This window comes from Struthio camelus, chromosome 9 (assembly GCF_040807025.1).
Source record: "Struthio camelus isolate bStrCam1 chromosome 9, bStrCam1.hap1, whole genome shotgun sequence".
NCBI classification, from domain to species: Eukaryota; Metazoa; Chordata; class Aves; order Struthioniformes; family Struthionidae; genus Struthio; species Struthio camelus.
The window spans coordinates 22,777,807-22,792,578 of NC_090950.1; the positions used below are offsets into that span (position 1 = coordinate 22,777,807).

Consider the following 14,772-nt stretch of genomic DNA (forward strand, 5'->3'; position numbering starts at 1 on the left):
AAGGCTCTTTTGCAGAGGCTGGAGGGGGGGAGAGCGAGCGAGGCGCAGCCGGGGCTGGCAGCCGGGGCTTGGGGCCCGCCGCCGCGCGGAGCATCGCCCCGCCGCGCGCCCCGGGGCGGACGGGCCGGAGCGGGCGAGGGGCGACCCGCACCCCGGCACTGCCTTCCTGCCCGCTTTTACGGACACAACCGTGCGGACGGGCCCACGCGCTCGGCCCAGAGCCCTGCAAGAACCACACGGGCACCGCGGGCCTCCATAAAACTTCTTAAATAATTTAATTGAAAAAAGGACTCCGTTAAAAAATATTTTTCACAAACGCACGCTCGCATTAATTTCTCTGGCTGCTGTTTTTGCCGTTGTTTGCTTTTCTTTTACCATTAAATACATCTCTCTCTCTCTCTCCCTCTATATATACTTACAAAAAGAAAGGTAGCAGGTACAGTACACGAGAACCAGCGCGGGCAGGAGGGGGACGGAGCCGTCGCCGCCGCCCCGGGGCCGCCGGCGGGGCGAAGCTGCCGGAGGAGCAGCGGCAAGGCGCCGGCTTCCCGGTGCCCCTCTGCCATCGCCTGCTGGAGGGAGACGGGTGCGCGCCGCCGCCGAGGCAGCGGGGCGCGAGCACAGCCCGGCCGGCGGGCAGCGGGAGGCTGGGACAAGCCGTTTGCTGTCAGGTCGCTCCTTCAAATAGGTGGAAATCACCCCAAAGGGAAGCCAGGAGGTTCGCGGCGCCCCGCCGGGGGAGCGCGGCCAGCCCAAAGCTCCCGGGAAATCCCAGCAAAACCCCGGGAAAGGGCGGAAGACGCAGAAGGCGCTGCTGGCCCCGGCGCGTCCCCGGCCCCCGCAGCGTCACGCGGCGCGGGGATGGCGCCGGCTGGGGACGGGGATGCGGGAGAGCCCGTCCCCAGTTGCCCGGCTACGCGGCGCTCCCGCCTGCCACCCTCCCGGCCCTGTTTACCCTCGCCTGCGGAGGAGGCCGGGGTTAATGAGAAACCCGAGGGCAGGCGAGGGGAAACCCAGCACCTGCTCAGCGGCGGAGAGGAGGCCGCCAGCCGCAGCCTTTCGGGGAGCGCCCGCTCACCCCACCGTGCTGCCACCTCCGGCTAAGCAGCCCCGCGAGACCCACACGGCCAGAAATACCCCGGCAAGAGCAACCCAGGGTCCCGCTTACCCCCTTGCTGCTGCCGGGGGCAAGAAGCTCTGCTCCCTCGGGCCCACCGATGACACGGGGCAGAAAGCCCAGAGGCGGCGGTGACGGCTGCTGGCCGCCCTCAGCTCGCCGGCCGGGCCTTTACCTGGCCGCCGCCAGCCCCGTCCGGCCGCGTTTGAAGTCCCAGGCCGGCGAGCACCTGGCTCGGCAGCTGCCATTTCGCGGGAGGTGGCGCGAGCTCGGGAAGGCGCTCGCGAGGCCGTTCACGGATGCTGTTTGCAGTTGCGACATCCCCGGCCGGGGCTGCTCTCCGCCTGGGAACAGCGGGCTCGGCCGCCCCTGGGAAAACCCGGGCCGCGGGAGGAGAGGCGTTTCTCCGGGAAGCCTGGAGAGCTGCACCTGGGGACTCACGTAGCCACCCGGGGCGGGACGGGTGGGAAGCCCAGCACAGCCGCTCCCCTTTCAAATTTGGGGGCAGGGGCTTTGGCAGGGCTTTCTGGCTGCCCTCCCTGCTCAGTTCGCGCTCCCTGGGTTTGGTTCCCACAGCTCTGGCTTCACTTGAGCAGGGGACGGGAGAAGGGGAAAAAAAAGAAAAAAAGAGAAAGGAAGGAGAGAAAAGTCAGCATCTATTGCACGAGATGGAGTTTCACAGGCTCTGCCCCTGGGAATCACAACCCCCCGCCCCTATGCAGCTCCTTATACGCCGTAGGACTGGGTACAACCTCTGCCTGGACGCGTCCCCTCCAGCATGCACCAGCACCTGTAAGCAGCATCACGGGGGGAAAGGGGGACCCTGTAGGACCATCCGAATAGGGCACAGCAGGACAGCACGGGGGCACGAGCGGGGGGTACAGAGCCAGCCTGTGCCCTGCGCTGCTTATTACAGGCTGCCAGAAGGGAGGAGAAATCAGGGGAGGCAGCATGCTCCGGCGGGGAGCGGGCAGCGAAGCAGGACGGAGACAGCGGTGCCCGTCGCGCTGGCTCCGTGCAGCGAGAGACACCGAGTGAGCAAAGGAAAACTCGAGTAAAATTCTTATTGCCTTTATTCTGCCCATTGCCTCACAGTCCTGACGGCCAGCACACACGCACGCAACGCACGCACACACTCACGCACACTCACGCTCGCTGGGAGTCTCGCCCTCAGCTTGGAGGAACCGGGCTGCAGTAAAGAGTCAGAGAAAGGTGAGTGAGTCTTTTGGCAGCAATCACAGCGTGTGTCAGGAGCGGTTCGGCCGCGCCGGCTCTGGCGCCGGCAGGCCTGGCTCCTTCTGCATAAAAACGCGAGGCCGGGGGAGGGCCGGGCCTCTCCCCCCAGCGCGGCCTCCTTCCCCCGAGCCCCGCTCTCTGTCCCCGCTGGCGGGAGCGCGGCTGCCTTGTCCTGGGGGCGGAGGGGTCCCTGTGCAAACGTGCTGACGGCCTTACTCTGCAGTCCAGAGCCGGCCACGAGAACCAAGAGGGGTAAGAGATGCGGAGCTGGGCGCCTGGTCCCCCTCCCTCCCCTTTCTGCTCCCTCTTATTTTTTTTAATATATATATCTCTATATATATATTTTTGCCTAACTCCCTGCATAGTAAAATCTCACTGGGTTCGGATTCTGGCGTGCAAAGCCAAGAAACGGAGCAAAGCCTTCCCTTCGGACACGTTCCAGTGCAGACCCTTGCGTGGAGGGGCCGCGAGGGGCGGAGGAGAGAGAAGTGATTGTCTGGGGCCAGGCGGCCCCTTCCCCGTCGCCGTCTCCACCGCGGGCAGCCCCCGCGTCGGCTCGGCCTCCCCCTGCCGCTTCCATGCGGGGACCGGAGTCGGGAAAGGTTTCGGACGTGTCTGACGGACTTAGCGGACGGGTAAACAGTCTGCGGCCTCGGAGAGGGATGGGAAGTGAGGACTCGGCGGGGGGAAAACGAGGTGAAAAGAAATCCAAGAAGCAGAACAACTCTTCGAACCGATGGGTACCCAGACAGGGCGGGAAGCGGGGTGTGCCATCTCCGTCCCATAATCCGTCTTCAATATGAAGACTGTGTCACTGCCTCGTTGCTCCAGGACACAGAACGAAAAGCTGGGCTCCCTCTCGGCATGAGTGCCTCCGATCCAGGGAAGGGCGGCCCGGCCCGGCCTGTCCCAGGCGACCGTCCGAGGCAGAGGAGTGCCACGTGAAGGGGAAAACGGGAAGCCGGGCTGCACCGCAAACTGGAACCTGGTTGGCAGATTCCCTCGGTCCGTTCCAATGCAGAGTCCCCTGCGGTCAAACCTGAACCGGGAGCGTCTGGTTCATCTGCAGCCTCATGTCCTGAATGCTGCTCAGGATCTTCTTCTGGTGCCCTGCTAGCGTCACCCCTATCCTCAGCAGGTCTCTGCAAGGAGGAGGCGACAAATTTAGTGGCCTCTCAGCTTCTATACTGGCACACATCCCTGCCCATCTCACTGCTGCTGAGACCCCATCTTCCTAACAGCCTTCTGCCAAGCTCTACTGTCCTACTGCCACGGGGGACTGGCAGTTCTGGATGCTGAATCCCAGATCTTTATCTGCTTAGGAAAACCCCACGCACAGTTCAGCCCTCTGCACACACAGGCCAAAGGCGGCCAGAGAGGCGAGGGATTACTCGCCACAGGCCCAGGCCCAGGCCCAGCCTCAGCCCTCCGAGCTTTCCCTCCTCCCCAAGCAGGGACTTACTCTGCAGTCATCTGTGCCACCAGGTCGAAGGAGGCAAAGCCAGCATTGACAAAGTTCTCCTTGTACCGTCCCATTTTGATGGCGTCCAGCCAGTCTCCCACGGTGGTGAAGGTGGTGTAGTCCGGGACGCTGCGGTCCAGGAGCGGCTGTGAGACACTACGGGGAGAGAGAAGCACAGGTCAGAGGGAGCAGGGGGATGTGGAGGTGTCCTGGGAGTGGAGCCGACTTATCTCTGCTATCCCACAGCCCTATTCCCAAACAGCCCTGCATTCCTTGGGCTTGGGGGAAGCCAGGCGAGTTCTGGCTGCAGGCAGGGACATCACTGACCCAGACTGGACGCTGGCGATGACTTTCAGGCTGGCAGCGTTGCGGATGAGCTTGTCCAGCGTGTTGACAATCTGTGCAAACTTGGGCCGCAGGTTGCGGTCACGCACCCAGCAGTCCAACATCAGCTGATGCAGCGCTGTGGGGCAGTCCATGGGGGGCGGCAGGCGGTAATCTTGCTCCACTGCGTTGATCACCTGCAGAGAGACAAGTAGAGGCAGGCTGTGAGTCACCCGAGCACCCGTGGCTGGCCCTTAGCTCCCCACTCCCTGGGGAGCACTTACATCCTGGTTCGACATGTCCCAGTAGGGCCGCTCCCCGTAAGACATCACTTCCCACATGACGATGCCATAGCTCCATACGTCACTGGCCGAAGTGAATTTGCGGTAGGCGATGGCCTCTGGAGCTGTCCATCTGATAGGGATCTTGCCACCCTGCAGGGATACATAGGTCTCTTACTTAGTGCACACCTGGGTATCCCCCCCAACCCCTGGATCTGTGGTTCCCTTCACAAGCCCCCCGTACCAGGGAGCTGGTGTAGGTGGGGTCGGCTGGGTCGTCCTCCAGGAAGCGAGAGAGCCCAAAGTCAGACACTTTGCAGACCAAGTTGCTGTTGACCAGGATGTTGCGGGCAGCCAGGTCCCGGTGAACGTAGTTCATCTCCGAAAGGTACTTCATGCCAGCAGCGATGCCTCGCAGCATCCCCACCAGCTGGATGACTGTGAACTGCCCGTCGTTCAGCTGCCGGGGAAAGATCAGCAGGGTTTGCAACCCTCCAATAGACTGGGGAGGAATTCCAACCTGCTACCACCACTTTCCTCATCCCTAGAGCCAACCCTCTTCCCCACCCCACAGATGTCACTACTCACAGGTTAGCCCAGGGGATGTCAGCATGACAGTCCAGAGGGACACAGAAGAATGGGAGCTTGGAGTGGCCCGGCCCCTCACACTGAAGCCCCCAGCCCAGGGCAGAAGGGGATGCTTACCCGGAGGAAGGAGTCAAGTGCGCAGTTCTCCATGAACTCTGTGATGATCATGACAGGGCGGCTCTTGGTCACCACACCTTCCAGGTGGATGATGTTAGGGTGGTCGAACTGGCCCATGATGCTGGCCTCGCTCAAGAAGTCCCGCCGCTGCCGCTCTGTGTAACCCACCTTCAGCGTCTTGATGGCCACAAAGATCTCGCGGCGGCCGGGCAGCTTCAGGCGCCCGCGGCACACCTCGCCAAACTCCCCTGCGGGTGGGAAGGAGAGAAGGCGGCAGCACAGTGAGCCACGAAGCAGGGTGAGAGGAGGCAGTCTCAGCAGCTGCTGTGCCCAGCCCCAGAACTTGCCTGCTCCGATGACCTCCTCAATTTTGACGCAAGAGATGTCGATCTCTTTGGCAAACTCCCGGACAGCTTCGTTTGGGTCCTCATAGGTGAAGGGGTCAATGTAGACCTTCATCCCGGGGGTGACTGCAAGAGCAGAGCAGATGTCACCAGGAGGAACACCACACAGATGACAGACAAGGCAAGCCAACTTTGCACTGGCCATCAGTCCATCCCTCACAATCCCCAGGAAGAGAAGGCTCCCCCTTCCCTTGCGCATAGGGGCAGGAGGATACACTTCTCCCCCTCCCTCTGCAGAGGGGGCTTGCAGAGCCCTCGTGCTGGGCTCTCACGCTTACCATATTGCTGGAGCTTCTCCGTGTACTCGGGATCTGTGCTGTTGCGCTGCTTCCTGCCCAAAGGAGACGAGAGGAGGTTTTCAGTAACCATCCCTTTCCTGATGGGGCAAAGACATTTACTGCAAGCTTCCAACTCCCAGCACAGCCAGCCTACGCTAGAGAGCTTCCCCTCCGACAGCTCGCGAGCAGAGTGATCCCTCTGCCTAAGGGGCAACGGGAGAAGATGGCCTAGCTCTGTTAAGGGAGGCATGGCTGAGCCCAGGACGGGTGCTGGGGAAGTTGAGATGCCCAGTCCTCTGACAGACGCTGCACTCTGGTACCCATGTGCAGTGGGTCCAGTCCTTCACTCTTAGCCTGGAGCTGCAGGAGCTCTGCCCACAGGCAAGTGGGGGCTGCAGGCCACACGTGAACCACCCCCAAACCAACCCCCTCTCTTCCCTGCAGAGCCAGTACCTGAAGCAGACGATAGCGATGACCACCACAGCGACGACAAACACCAGCACTGCGGTGGCCGAACCCACAATCAGAGGCAGCTCCTGGAAACTCTTGCTGGTGGAGCCTGATGGAGGGAAAGGCAGGAATCAAAGTTAAGTTAGCGAGGGAGCACACGTAGGAGGGCTGAGGGTCAGAGGCAGGCCAGCCTTGGTACCTACCATTCTCTGCAGTTGTCTGAAACTCCATGGGGAGGCTGTAGAGGCCGTATCCAGCCACTGTGCGTGCCCGGACCTGCACCACATACCGGGCACTGGCTTTCAGCCCATCCAGCCGTACCATGTTGTTCTGACTGGTGACAGTGTTGGCAATGCCATCGCTCTGGCCTTGCTACAGGAGAGACACACGGATATCACTTCTGTGAAGGGATCTCATCTTTGTTGTCCCCCCACCCCATCACTTCCCCCTACTCCCTGGGCACTGTCTGCTGCTGGGCTGACTTGCCAGCCAGAGGAGCTGAAGGTTTGGGAAAGGCCACCCCACCCTCTGCGTTACCTTCTCAGAGTACTTGATCTCGTAGTCGAGAATAATGCCATTGGGTCTCTCCGGGGGAGTCCACGACAGCGTCATGCTGTTCCCGGTGCTGCTCTGCAGGTGCATTGTAGGCACGGCAGATGGGGCTAGGAAAGAGGGCGGAAGAGAAATGAGGCAGTGCCAATACCTGCTCAGCACTACTGCAGCCCAGCAAGGCTGGAAACGTGGCTGGACACACGGTTTGTCTCCAGAGATCCTGGGCAGACACCACTCCAGCTACTAGCTAGGCCCACCCAGCCTGCAGGCAGCACCTTCACAACTCCAGCAAGGCCACCTGTACCAGCCTACGACCTCCACCATCCTATATCACTGTGGGGGACTCTCTCTGCCTGGGACTTGCTCAGATAACCCCAGTGGAAAGGCATGGCAAGCTGAGAGACTGGCATCCCACAAGTTTCTGAAGGGAGGTGCAATCCTAGCATCTTGCAGCCAAGCTGATACTGGACCCTTGGAAGCAGCTCCACGGTAATGTTTCATCCCACGCCTAGGTGCAAAGTTGTCCAGTGAGGGGCCCTGCCTGCTGAAAACGAGGCTCTGTCCCCTCCTCCACCCCACTGATGAGACCCGTGAAATCAGATCAGAGCGCAGCGGCTGGAGATTACCAGAACGCTGGAGCCAGGCCAGAGGGGGAGGAAAGAGGGAATGGCAGAGCACTTGGCCAGCTACGGTCTGGGCTAGTGCTGAGCCTTCCCGGGCCCACAGGGGAAAAATCTCATTTCCTTCCTCCTCCCTTCACAGCAGGCACAACATCTCTGGAGTGGGTCTAAGAGATCCAGAGCTCTCCGGAGCATCTGCCAACCCTGCCCTTCTCTGCTTGCATGAGTTCTGATCTCATCTCCTCCAGGGAGACGCATTTAAACAGAGAGGAGATTTTACCCAGGGGATTAGATGCAGGCATGGAGAGCTTGTAACGCAGCAGCACAAAGGACTGCAGCCTCAAAAGCTGTCAGCAAGAAATCCCCACTCTGTTCTGCAGCAGAGAGCCACCCCTGCTCGCTGGCAGCTCCACTGACCTGCCTGGTTGGTGGTGATGTTGACAGAAGCAAAATGGGGAGAGTAGGGGCTCTTGCTGGAGATGCCGTTCACAGCCTGGATCTCAAAGGTATACTGGGTGTGGGCCATCAGGTTGCTGATGTAAATGCGACGCTCAGTGAGGCCGAGCTGGCGTGGCACGAACTCCACGTTGTCGTCACAGCGCGTGCACACGCGCCTCTCCACGCTGCACTTCTTGCAGATGACGTTGTAGAGCAGGTCATCCCGCCCACCCGTGTCCCGCGGCTCGCTCCACTCTAGCACTAGCGACGTCTCGTTCACGTTGGAGATGACGCTGCGGGGGGCAGAGGGGACGCCTGTAGGGGGGTGAACGGAGAAGACAAGGGTTAGGGATTGCTGCCACATACCCCCTGCCCAGCTCGCCTCCTGGGGCGGGCATGGTACATCCCCTGTCCCAGGCCCAGATCCATAACCTCCAAACCTCCCTTCCACTCCCCACTGCCAGGCTCTGCCCTCCTTGCACAGGGCTGGACTCACTGGTGCAGGCGCTGTCTGCAGGGTCTGTGTCTGCCCGGAAATAGCCGTTTCGACACGTGCAAACCGTTGCTGCTCCAGAGGTCGTCCGGCTGTTGGGAGGGCAGGGAGAGCAGGGGCCTTCCCCCTGCTTAGACTTGAAGGTTCCCGGACCACATGCTGGAAGAAGGGAAAACAAATCAGAATTACGAAGTGTACCCAGAGAGCGTCCGTGACTCCCCCCAAGGCTGCGCAGACCCTTCCCTGCTGCCCTGCAAAGTCTCCGATCAACGGCTTGAGGGCCACGGGCCACCTGTAAGCCTTTCCCCCGTGGGTCGCGGATGCAGACGCTGCTGCAGCCTGAGCTGAGAGGGAGAGTAAAGGGTGCCGTTCCCTGCATTCCTCAACCGCTTGTTCGGCGAAGGCTGGGCCCTCTCCAGCAGTTAGCTCTGCCCCCCCTGCTAACTCCCTCAAGCAGGGGCCGTGTCCAGGGACACACTTCCCAGGCTCCAAGGGATCCAAGGGCCGTCCCGGTCTGCTGTAGGCCTCTTCCCCAGCACTGGCGGCAGGATCCATCCCCACCTCATCACCACAGCCGTTCAGGATGAACCAGAAACCTGCCACTGACCCAGGGGAAACCAAACCCCAGGCTGCTCATGATTCGGGGTTCAAGGGTGAGCCGGGCACCACGCTCAGCAGGGCTGGAAACCCAGGAGAGGGAAGCTACAGGGAGCTGATGCCGAGAGGTCGAGCTGCTCCGTCCTGCCCAGCTCGGCTGAGCTTGCCCCGGTTCACCGAGGGGTACCCTGGGCCGGGGAGGAAGGTCCAGCCATGAAAGCACGCCACCCTGCTTTGCTTCTTCACTGCATTTCCCAAGGAGGAACGTCCCCATGCACGGGCTCCCCCATCCCCAGTTCTCTGCTCCCACCGGTTTCCATGCTCTACCCAGTACCCTCCAACTCCCGGGGAAGCAAAGCAGGTAAGGGAGGTCTCAGCCCTGCTGTGGCAGCCCCGAACGCGGCCGCTCAACCCTAAACCTTCTGCTTAGGGCACTTCAGCCACTTCTCAGCTCAGGGGCCGCTGGCATCCCCCAAGCCAGGCTCAAGTAGTGTGCTGAGCAAGATTAAAACATTCCAGTGGGTCCTTGGCTAAATAGCTGCTCCGACCGCGTTGCCAACATCTTAACCCCCCTCACTTCCGATCAGAGTCCTTCAACGAGCCAGAAGTCCTGGCATCCGGGCCTGGCTCGCAGGACAGGGCGCTCAGTCCTAACAACGGACACGTGAAAGGATTAACGGCGCGTTAGCAGAGCAAGGCAGCCTCAGGAAAACAACCCGCACCTTGAAACAGCCTAATTTATCGTAGCCCTGCACCAAGGACATGGCAAGGGGGAACGGGAATAGTTCAAAACTGCCCTGGTGTCAGGGGCCCAAGGCTAGGCATGGGAATTAGGTCTTTGCTCTGTGCGTGCAGGCAGCTGGAGCGGTCAGAGGGTGCCAGCAGCGGCTCTGCTTTGGCATCAGCCCTCTTGCTCACAGCCAGCGGGCAGCGTCACGACCCGGGAGGGTTGCCGACTGCCCCGGAGGAGGGCACCTCCTCCTCCTCCTCCCTCCCAAAACGTTCCCGCAGTTCCCGAGGGCACTTAACCCTACTGGCAGCCTCGTCCCCGAGGCGGAAACTGCTGGCCCATGCCTGCCACATGACATCACCCGTAAACAAGAGGAGGTTTCTCCTTGCTTCATCCGAGCTGCAGCAAGCGGAAGTTTCCTGTTATGAGGCATCTCCCAACACCCTCTCCAGAAGTTTTCTGGCTGGCAGCGGCGGCCCCGCACACGGGTGTGGAGCGCCGCTGAATCACCCGCTGGCTCGTTTCGCCTCGGCCAGCCCCACGGGTCCCGCGCGAGGCAGACGGGCAGCCGCAGCGCTGCCGCCGGGCAGGACGCCCTGCTGCCAGTTACGCGGCCGGCCCATCACAGCGCTTCCCAGCCCACCTGCCGCCGGGCCCCGGGACGGACGGGCTGCGGCGGCCCCTTCCCTGCTCGCGGCCCAAGAGCCCAGGCCTTTATGGCCCGGAGACTCTGCTCTGTCAAAACAGGACTGACCGCGCTGCCTCCACTCACTCCATCACTCCTTGACCTGGATTTACCCAGCCTTTGGGCCCTCCCTTTGGAAATTAAAGTTTAGCCCATCCTGACCGCGCAGCCTGGAGGGCAAAGGACGACTCCAGGCTGCTTCGTCCGGCTCATCTGCAAGCGGCTGGAAAAAATCCAGGGCTCCTGGTGCCGCCAGCCCAGGACACGCTCGCCCGACCCAACTGCTGCCACCACCACACGCGAAGACGGGGACAGCCGCTGCCCCGAGGTACCGGAGCAGCGCCGGCGCGCGCGGGCCCACCCCCGCTGGAGTCCCAGGCAGTCAAAACTGGGTGGATGCAGATTCACACATAAGGAACCAGATTGCTGAGGAATGAGAGATGACTGAAACCTCTTGGACAGGAACGCTCTGGGCTCAGAAAGCTGCCAAACATGCTTCGGTTATGGACAGGAGCCCAGATCCATCAGGGACAAACCCCCCTGAAATAATAGGCCGGGGAGGGGGGAAGGAATGAAACCGGAGCAAGCAGAGTTTGCGTGAAGCCCAAAAGCCCAAGAGCAGCATTAGAGACAGGGATAGCGAGGTGCTCTGGAGGGGCTCCAGCCTGGATAACTGCGCTTCGCCCCCGGACGGCCGCCTGCGCGCTCGGGACAGAGCGCTGGCTACGCCGGCTCCGAGCTGTCCTAGCTGGGCTGGGGCCCTGGCGGGGCCGGGAAACCCAAACCCGCGGCCCCCTCTGCGCTGCACCCCGAGCCCAGCTCCCCTGCCTCCTCCTCCTCCTCCTCTCCCGCGGCGCCAGGGCAGCCTGGCAGCCCCTGCTCAGGCAGGTCAGCGCGCTCCCGGCCCACAAACGCGCGCGTGAGAAGACACGGCGGGAGCGCGCGGCAATTAGGAGCTGACTCCCGCGGCCCGACGGGTTTCCAGGCGGGAGCGGAGCGGGCGCAGCAGCTGCCGATCCCAAGGGGCCGCGAGCCTCCGCAGCCTGGCCGGACCCGCTGCAGGCACGCGGCGCGCCAAGAGATGACGGAGGTCGTTTCAGCGCACCCGCGAAGGAACGCGCAGAGCTATTTCCCACCCTGAGTCGGGTGGGGAAGGGAGGGAAAGGGACCGAGGCCCAGATCCACTGCAGTGCTTAAGTATCCAGCTCCCTTTAATAAATCAGAGCAGAAAGACCTTGGTGGCAGCGTGACAGCTCTCAGCCACATTTGAAGCCTGTAACAGAGCTGAAAACCGATCCCAGGTCCCTGGTGCATAAGCCGCTGTGTCATCTCTTCTCTGCAAGAAACTGCCTGTACAACAACCACTGGCTTGGCCGGCAGGCTGGGAGCGAGCCCAGCGCTCCGGAGCGGGAGCGTGACTCTCTCCCGGCTCAGCTGGGGAGCCAGGCTCCCCTCTTCCCACCGCGAGGTTTGCATAAGCACTTTTCTCGCTAAAGCATCCTCAAACAAAACAACACTCCCGAACCTTTACACACAGGTCACATCTCCTGGTGCTGGGCTGCAGTCACCTCCGGGGAGGACATGACAGTCGCTGACAGCCGCAGGGTAACAGGTCAGGGAGCTGAAGCGGTCTCCCGGGCTAAAGGGGAGCAGAAGCAGCGCGGCCTGACAGGCAGGAACCGCTGCAACGGGTATTTGCTCTGGGCACGGGAGGGAGGCAGTAACACAGCCCCGGCATCTCTGCAAAAGCTGCCGTCGTGCCCTTTCTGGGGCATCCGCACCCTTCGCGGGGCGTCCTGCAGCCTGGGCCAGACGGCGCAGAGCCCCTGCGGGGCCGGTGGTCCGGGGCGCGGAGGCTGCTCTTCCCAAACGCGCTCCCCACCCCTGCAAACAAAGTCCAAGGGAGGGAGCTGAAAAACACCAAAATAAAATCATCATCGCAGCATCAGAGAGCGGTGACTCATCTCGCACGCAGGCAGCGATTACTGCCCGCGATGTGGGCAAGCAGAAACGAAGCACGCTGCACACGGAGCTGCGAGGAGCATCCTCCAAAACTTTCGGGTCCCCTCCCTCGGCGTGGGAAGGGCCGGGAGAGCCCGACCACCAGCGGCGGGAGGGCACGGCGCCGCCGCGTCCGCATCATTAGCCAAGCGATCTCCCTGCCCCGGCCGGGCCTAACCCCGGCGAAGTCCCGCTTTGCTGCGGCGCCCTGGCAGAGGCGAACAACAGCCCTGAATTACTGTGTTTAAGGTCTCGACCGCTTCTCTATCCACGCGACTGTATTCCAACGCAGGGAGCATCTTTCCATTTCTCTCCTTCTTTCCCCGTAGGACTCGAAGCAGGAAGCCGCGCTCAGATCTAGATAAATTAAATCGATCACATCCCTTTGCCCAGCCACCCTGTAATTTCTTTAAAGGCAGCAATCAAGTTTGCCTGGGACGAGCTGTGCTTTATGAACCTACACTGCTCACTCCCTTCGCTCTTTCGTAAGTGGCTACAGATGGATTAGAGCCGTGGAAGCAACAGCCTAGCTGCAGCTGAGGCGGTAACTCTCATTTTAAGTCTCTTTTAAAAGGCACTTGATATATATATATATATATTTTTAAATCATCCTCTGGGTGGATATATTTCACGCTAGCGCAGTCCAGAAGTGAATGGAGTAAGTTTGAAGGCAAACGCGGGGAAGAGCCCTTGGGTGTTGGACAGTGCCATCCAAATAACAGGCGGGAAAGCAATTTTCATTAAAGAAAAAAATTTCAGTAAGCAAAGCTGTCTTCAGAGCCACCGCAGGTCACATGCAGGACGGCAGAGGCAGATTTCCTTGACTGCGTTACAAGTAACCCATTGTGGAGCTGCCCGGCTTTAAAACACCAGCTTTCCTCTCGCTGCACCGCTGAGCTGTCTTTGATCTATAATCCCGGACAATTAATAGAAGGCAGTTTCACTTCCTGGTTTTCATGCAGCAAGCCAGTGTTGCAACGCAAAGCTGCAAACAGTTGGCAAGTGCTCTGCTTGCTTGGCATTTTTTTTTTAACTCGTGGTGATGTTTCCATTAGTCACCGATTGCAAGGAAAATTTATTTTTACAAAATCCAGATTCTGGCCCCAGTCTGACCTGACATCACTTCTCAAGCGTGCCCAAGTTTACAGCGCCCGGCACCTTCAAGAACACCCCCCTCCGCTGGCTTTGCCACCCTTGGGGGAAGAGGAGGAAATTAAAAAGCCTGAGAAATAGGCTTGAGAAGAGAACGGCGTCACGCTGCACACCGTCTCCCCAGGCTTTTTTGGGGTTTGGGTGTTCGTTTACCGCACCGGGCAGCCCCAACCCTCCGCTCTAGCAGAGCGCGGGCTCCGCGGTGCCGCGGGCTGGCCCGCTCTCCGGGAAACTCCCGCCGCGGGGGCCGACGACCGCGTCTCGCGCCGGCCCAACCCCTCCGACACGGCCGCATCCAAAATACATCTTCCTTCGGGTGAAGCCGGCAAGCCGGGGGCCATAAACCCCGGCACGACGCTGCCCAGCCTACGGGGCTGCCGGCGTGCACCCGGCCGGGGGGGCGGCCTCCCCGCGACACGGCCGCCGAATCCGGCGCGGAGAGGGCACGCCCAGCAGTATTTTCGGGGAGGTGCCGCAAGCCGACCTATTCTGTGCGCGGAGCCCGTCCGTTCTCCCACGACGGGGCGCTGACCTCACCGCGGCTCGAAGGAAAATCCCGATGCGAAGTCTGCGCAAAGGATGGGGGCACGTTTTTACATTAAACCTATATGGCCAGCCAAAAGGAGGAGAGATTCTGCCGCGGGAAAGGCCGACCCGTCGCCGGGCCGGGGACAGGGCGCGAAGGCAGCGGGTGGCCTCGCCGCCCTCCTCTCCCCCCAGCAGCCGGAGGTGCTGCGGCTGCGCGAGGCAAGGACAGATGGATGGATGGACGGACGGATAGATGGACGGACGGACTCCCGTCTCCCCCCTCCCCGGTCAGGAACTTCTCCCCCTCCTGCGAGAGCTGCCTCTGCACATCTCCGTGGCGGGGAGCGCGTGGGAAGCAGCGCAACCCCCAGAAGGGCCGTGTGCTAATTAAATAAAGATAATGAGGCTGAGAACGAGATGCCAAATCAATGCTGTGGCAACTTATGACTAGAGCGCCAGATACCAGCCTTGCATATCACATTACAAAGCATGCCAAAGAAACTGCCTTCAGCCAGGCGGGATGAGCCCTCCGCTCCCGAGGGACCGGGATACAAGCTGCATTGTAACAGGTCTGAATACGAAGTCTAATCCTGGCTCTGGATGGAGATAAATAGGAGGAGGAGGAGGAGGAGGAGATCTTCAAAGGCCACAGAAAGTCTGGGTAAAGGGGGAGATTTACAACAGGGCTTATCCCATCTAAGCAGTCACTCAGTATTGTT

The 14,772-nt window shown here is 61.0% G+C and overlaps 1 protein-coding gene across 6 annotated transcripts in view; it reads right to left on the minus strand.

Moving 5' to 3' along the window:
• Positions 1-253: 253 nt before the first annotated feature.
• EPHB3 (EPH receptor B3) overlaps positions 254-14,772 on the minus strand; it is a 34,980-nt gene continuing 20,461 nt past the window's right edge. For 3 of the 6 annotated variants that reach the window (XM_068954377.1, XM_068954375.1, XM_068954378.1), the window contains exons 4-16: positions 8,364-8,519; positions 7,847-8,182; positions 6,795-6,919; positions 6,461-6,629; positions 6,261-6,366; positions 5,808-5,905; positions 5,473-5,595; positions 5,126-5,373; positions 4,665-4,880; positions 4,424-4,573; positions 4,143-4,336; positions 3,816-3,971; positions 254-3,495 (exon numbers count right to left, since the gene is read on the minus strand). In XM_068954377.1, the coding sequence (XP_068810478.1) occupies positions 3,387-3,495; positions 3,816-3,971; positions 4,143-4,336; positions 4,424-4,573; positions 4,665-4,880; positions 5,126-5,373; positions 5,473-5,595; positions 5,808-5,905; positions 6,261-6,366; positions 6,461-6,629; positions 6,795-6,919; positions 7,847-8,182; positions 8,364-8,519 (2,186 nt within the window). In that variant the 3' untranslated portion in view covers positions 254-3,386. The remainder of the gene's footprint in view (positions 3,496-3,815; positions 3,972-4,142; positions 4,337-4,423; positions 4,574-4,664; positions 4,881-5,125; positions 5,374-5,472; positions 5,596-5,807; positions 5,906-6,260; positions 6,367-6,460; positions 6,630-6,794; positions 6,920-7,846; positions 8,183-8,363; positions 8,520-14,772) is intronic. The other 3 variants (XM_068954376.1, XM_068954380.1, XM_068954379.1) reach the window with 1 other exon arrangement.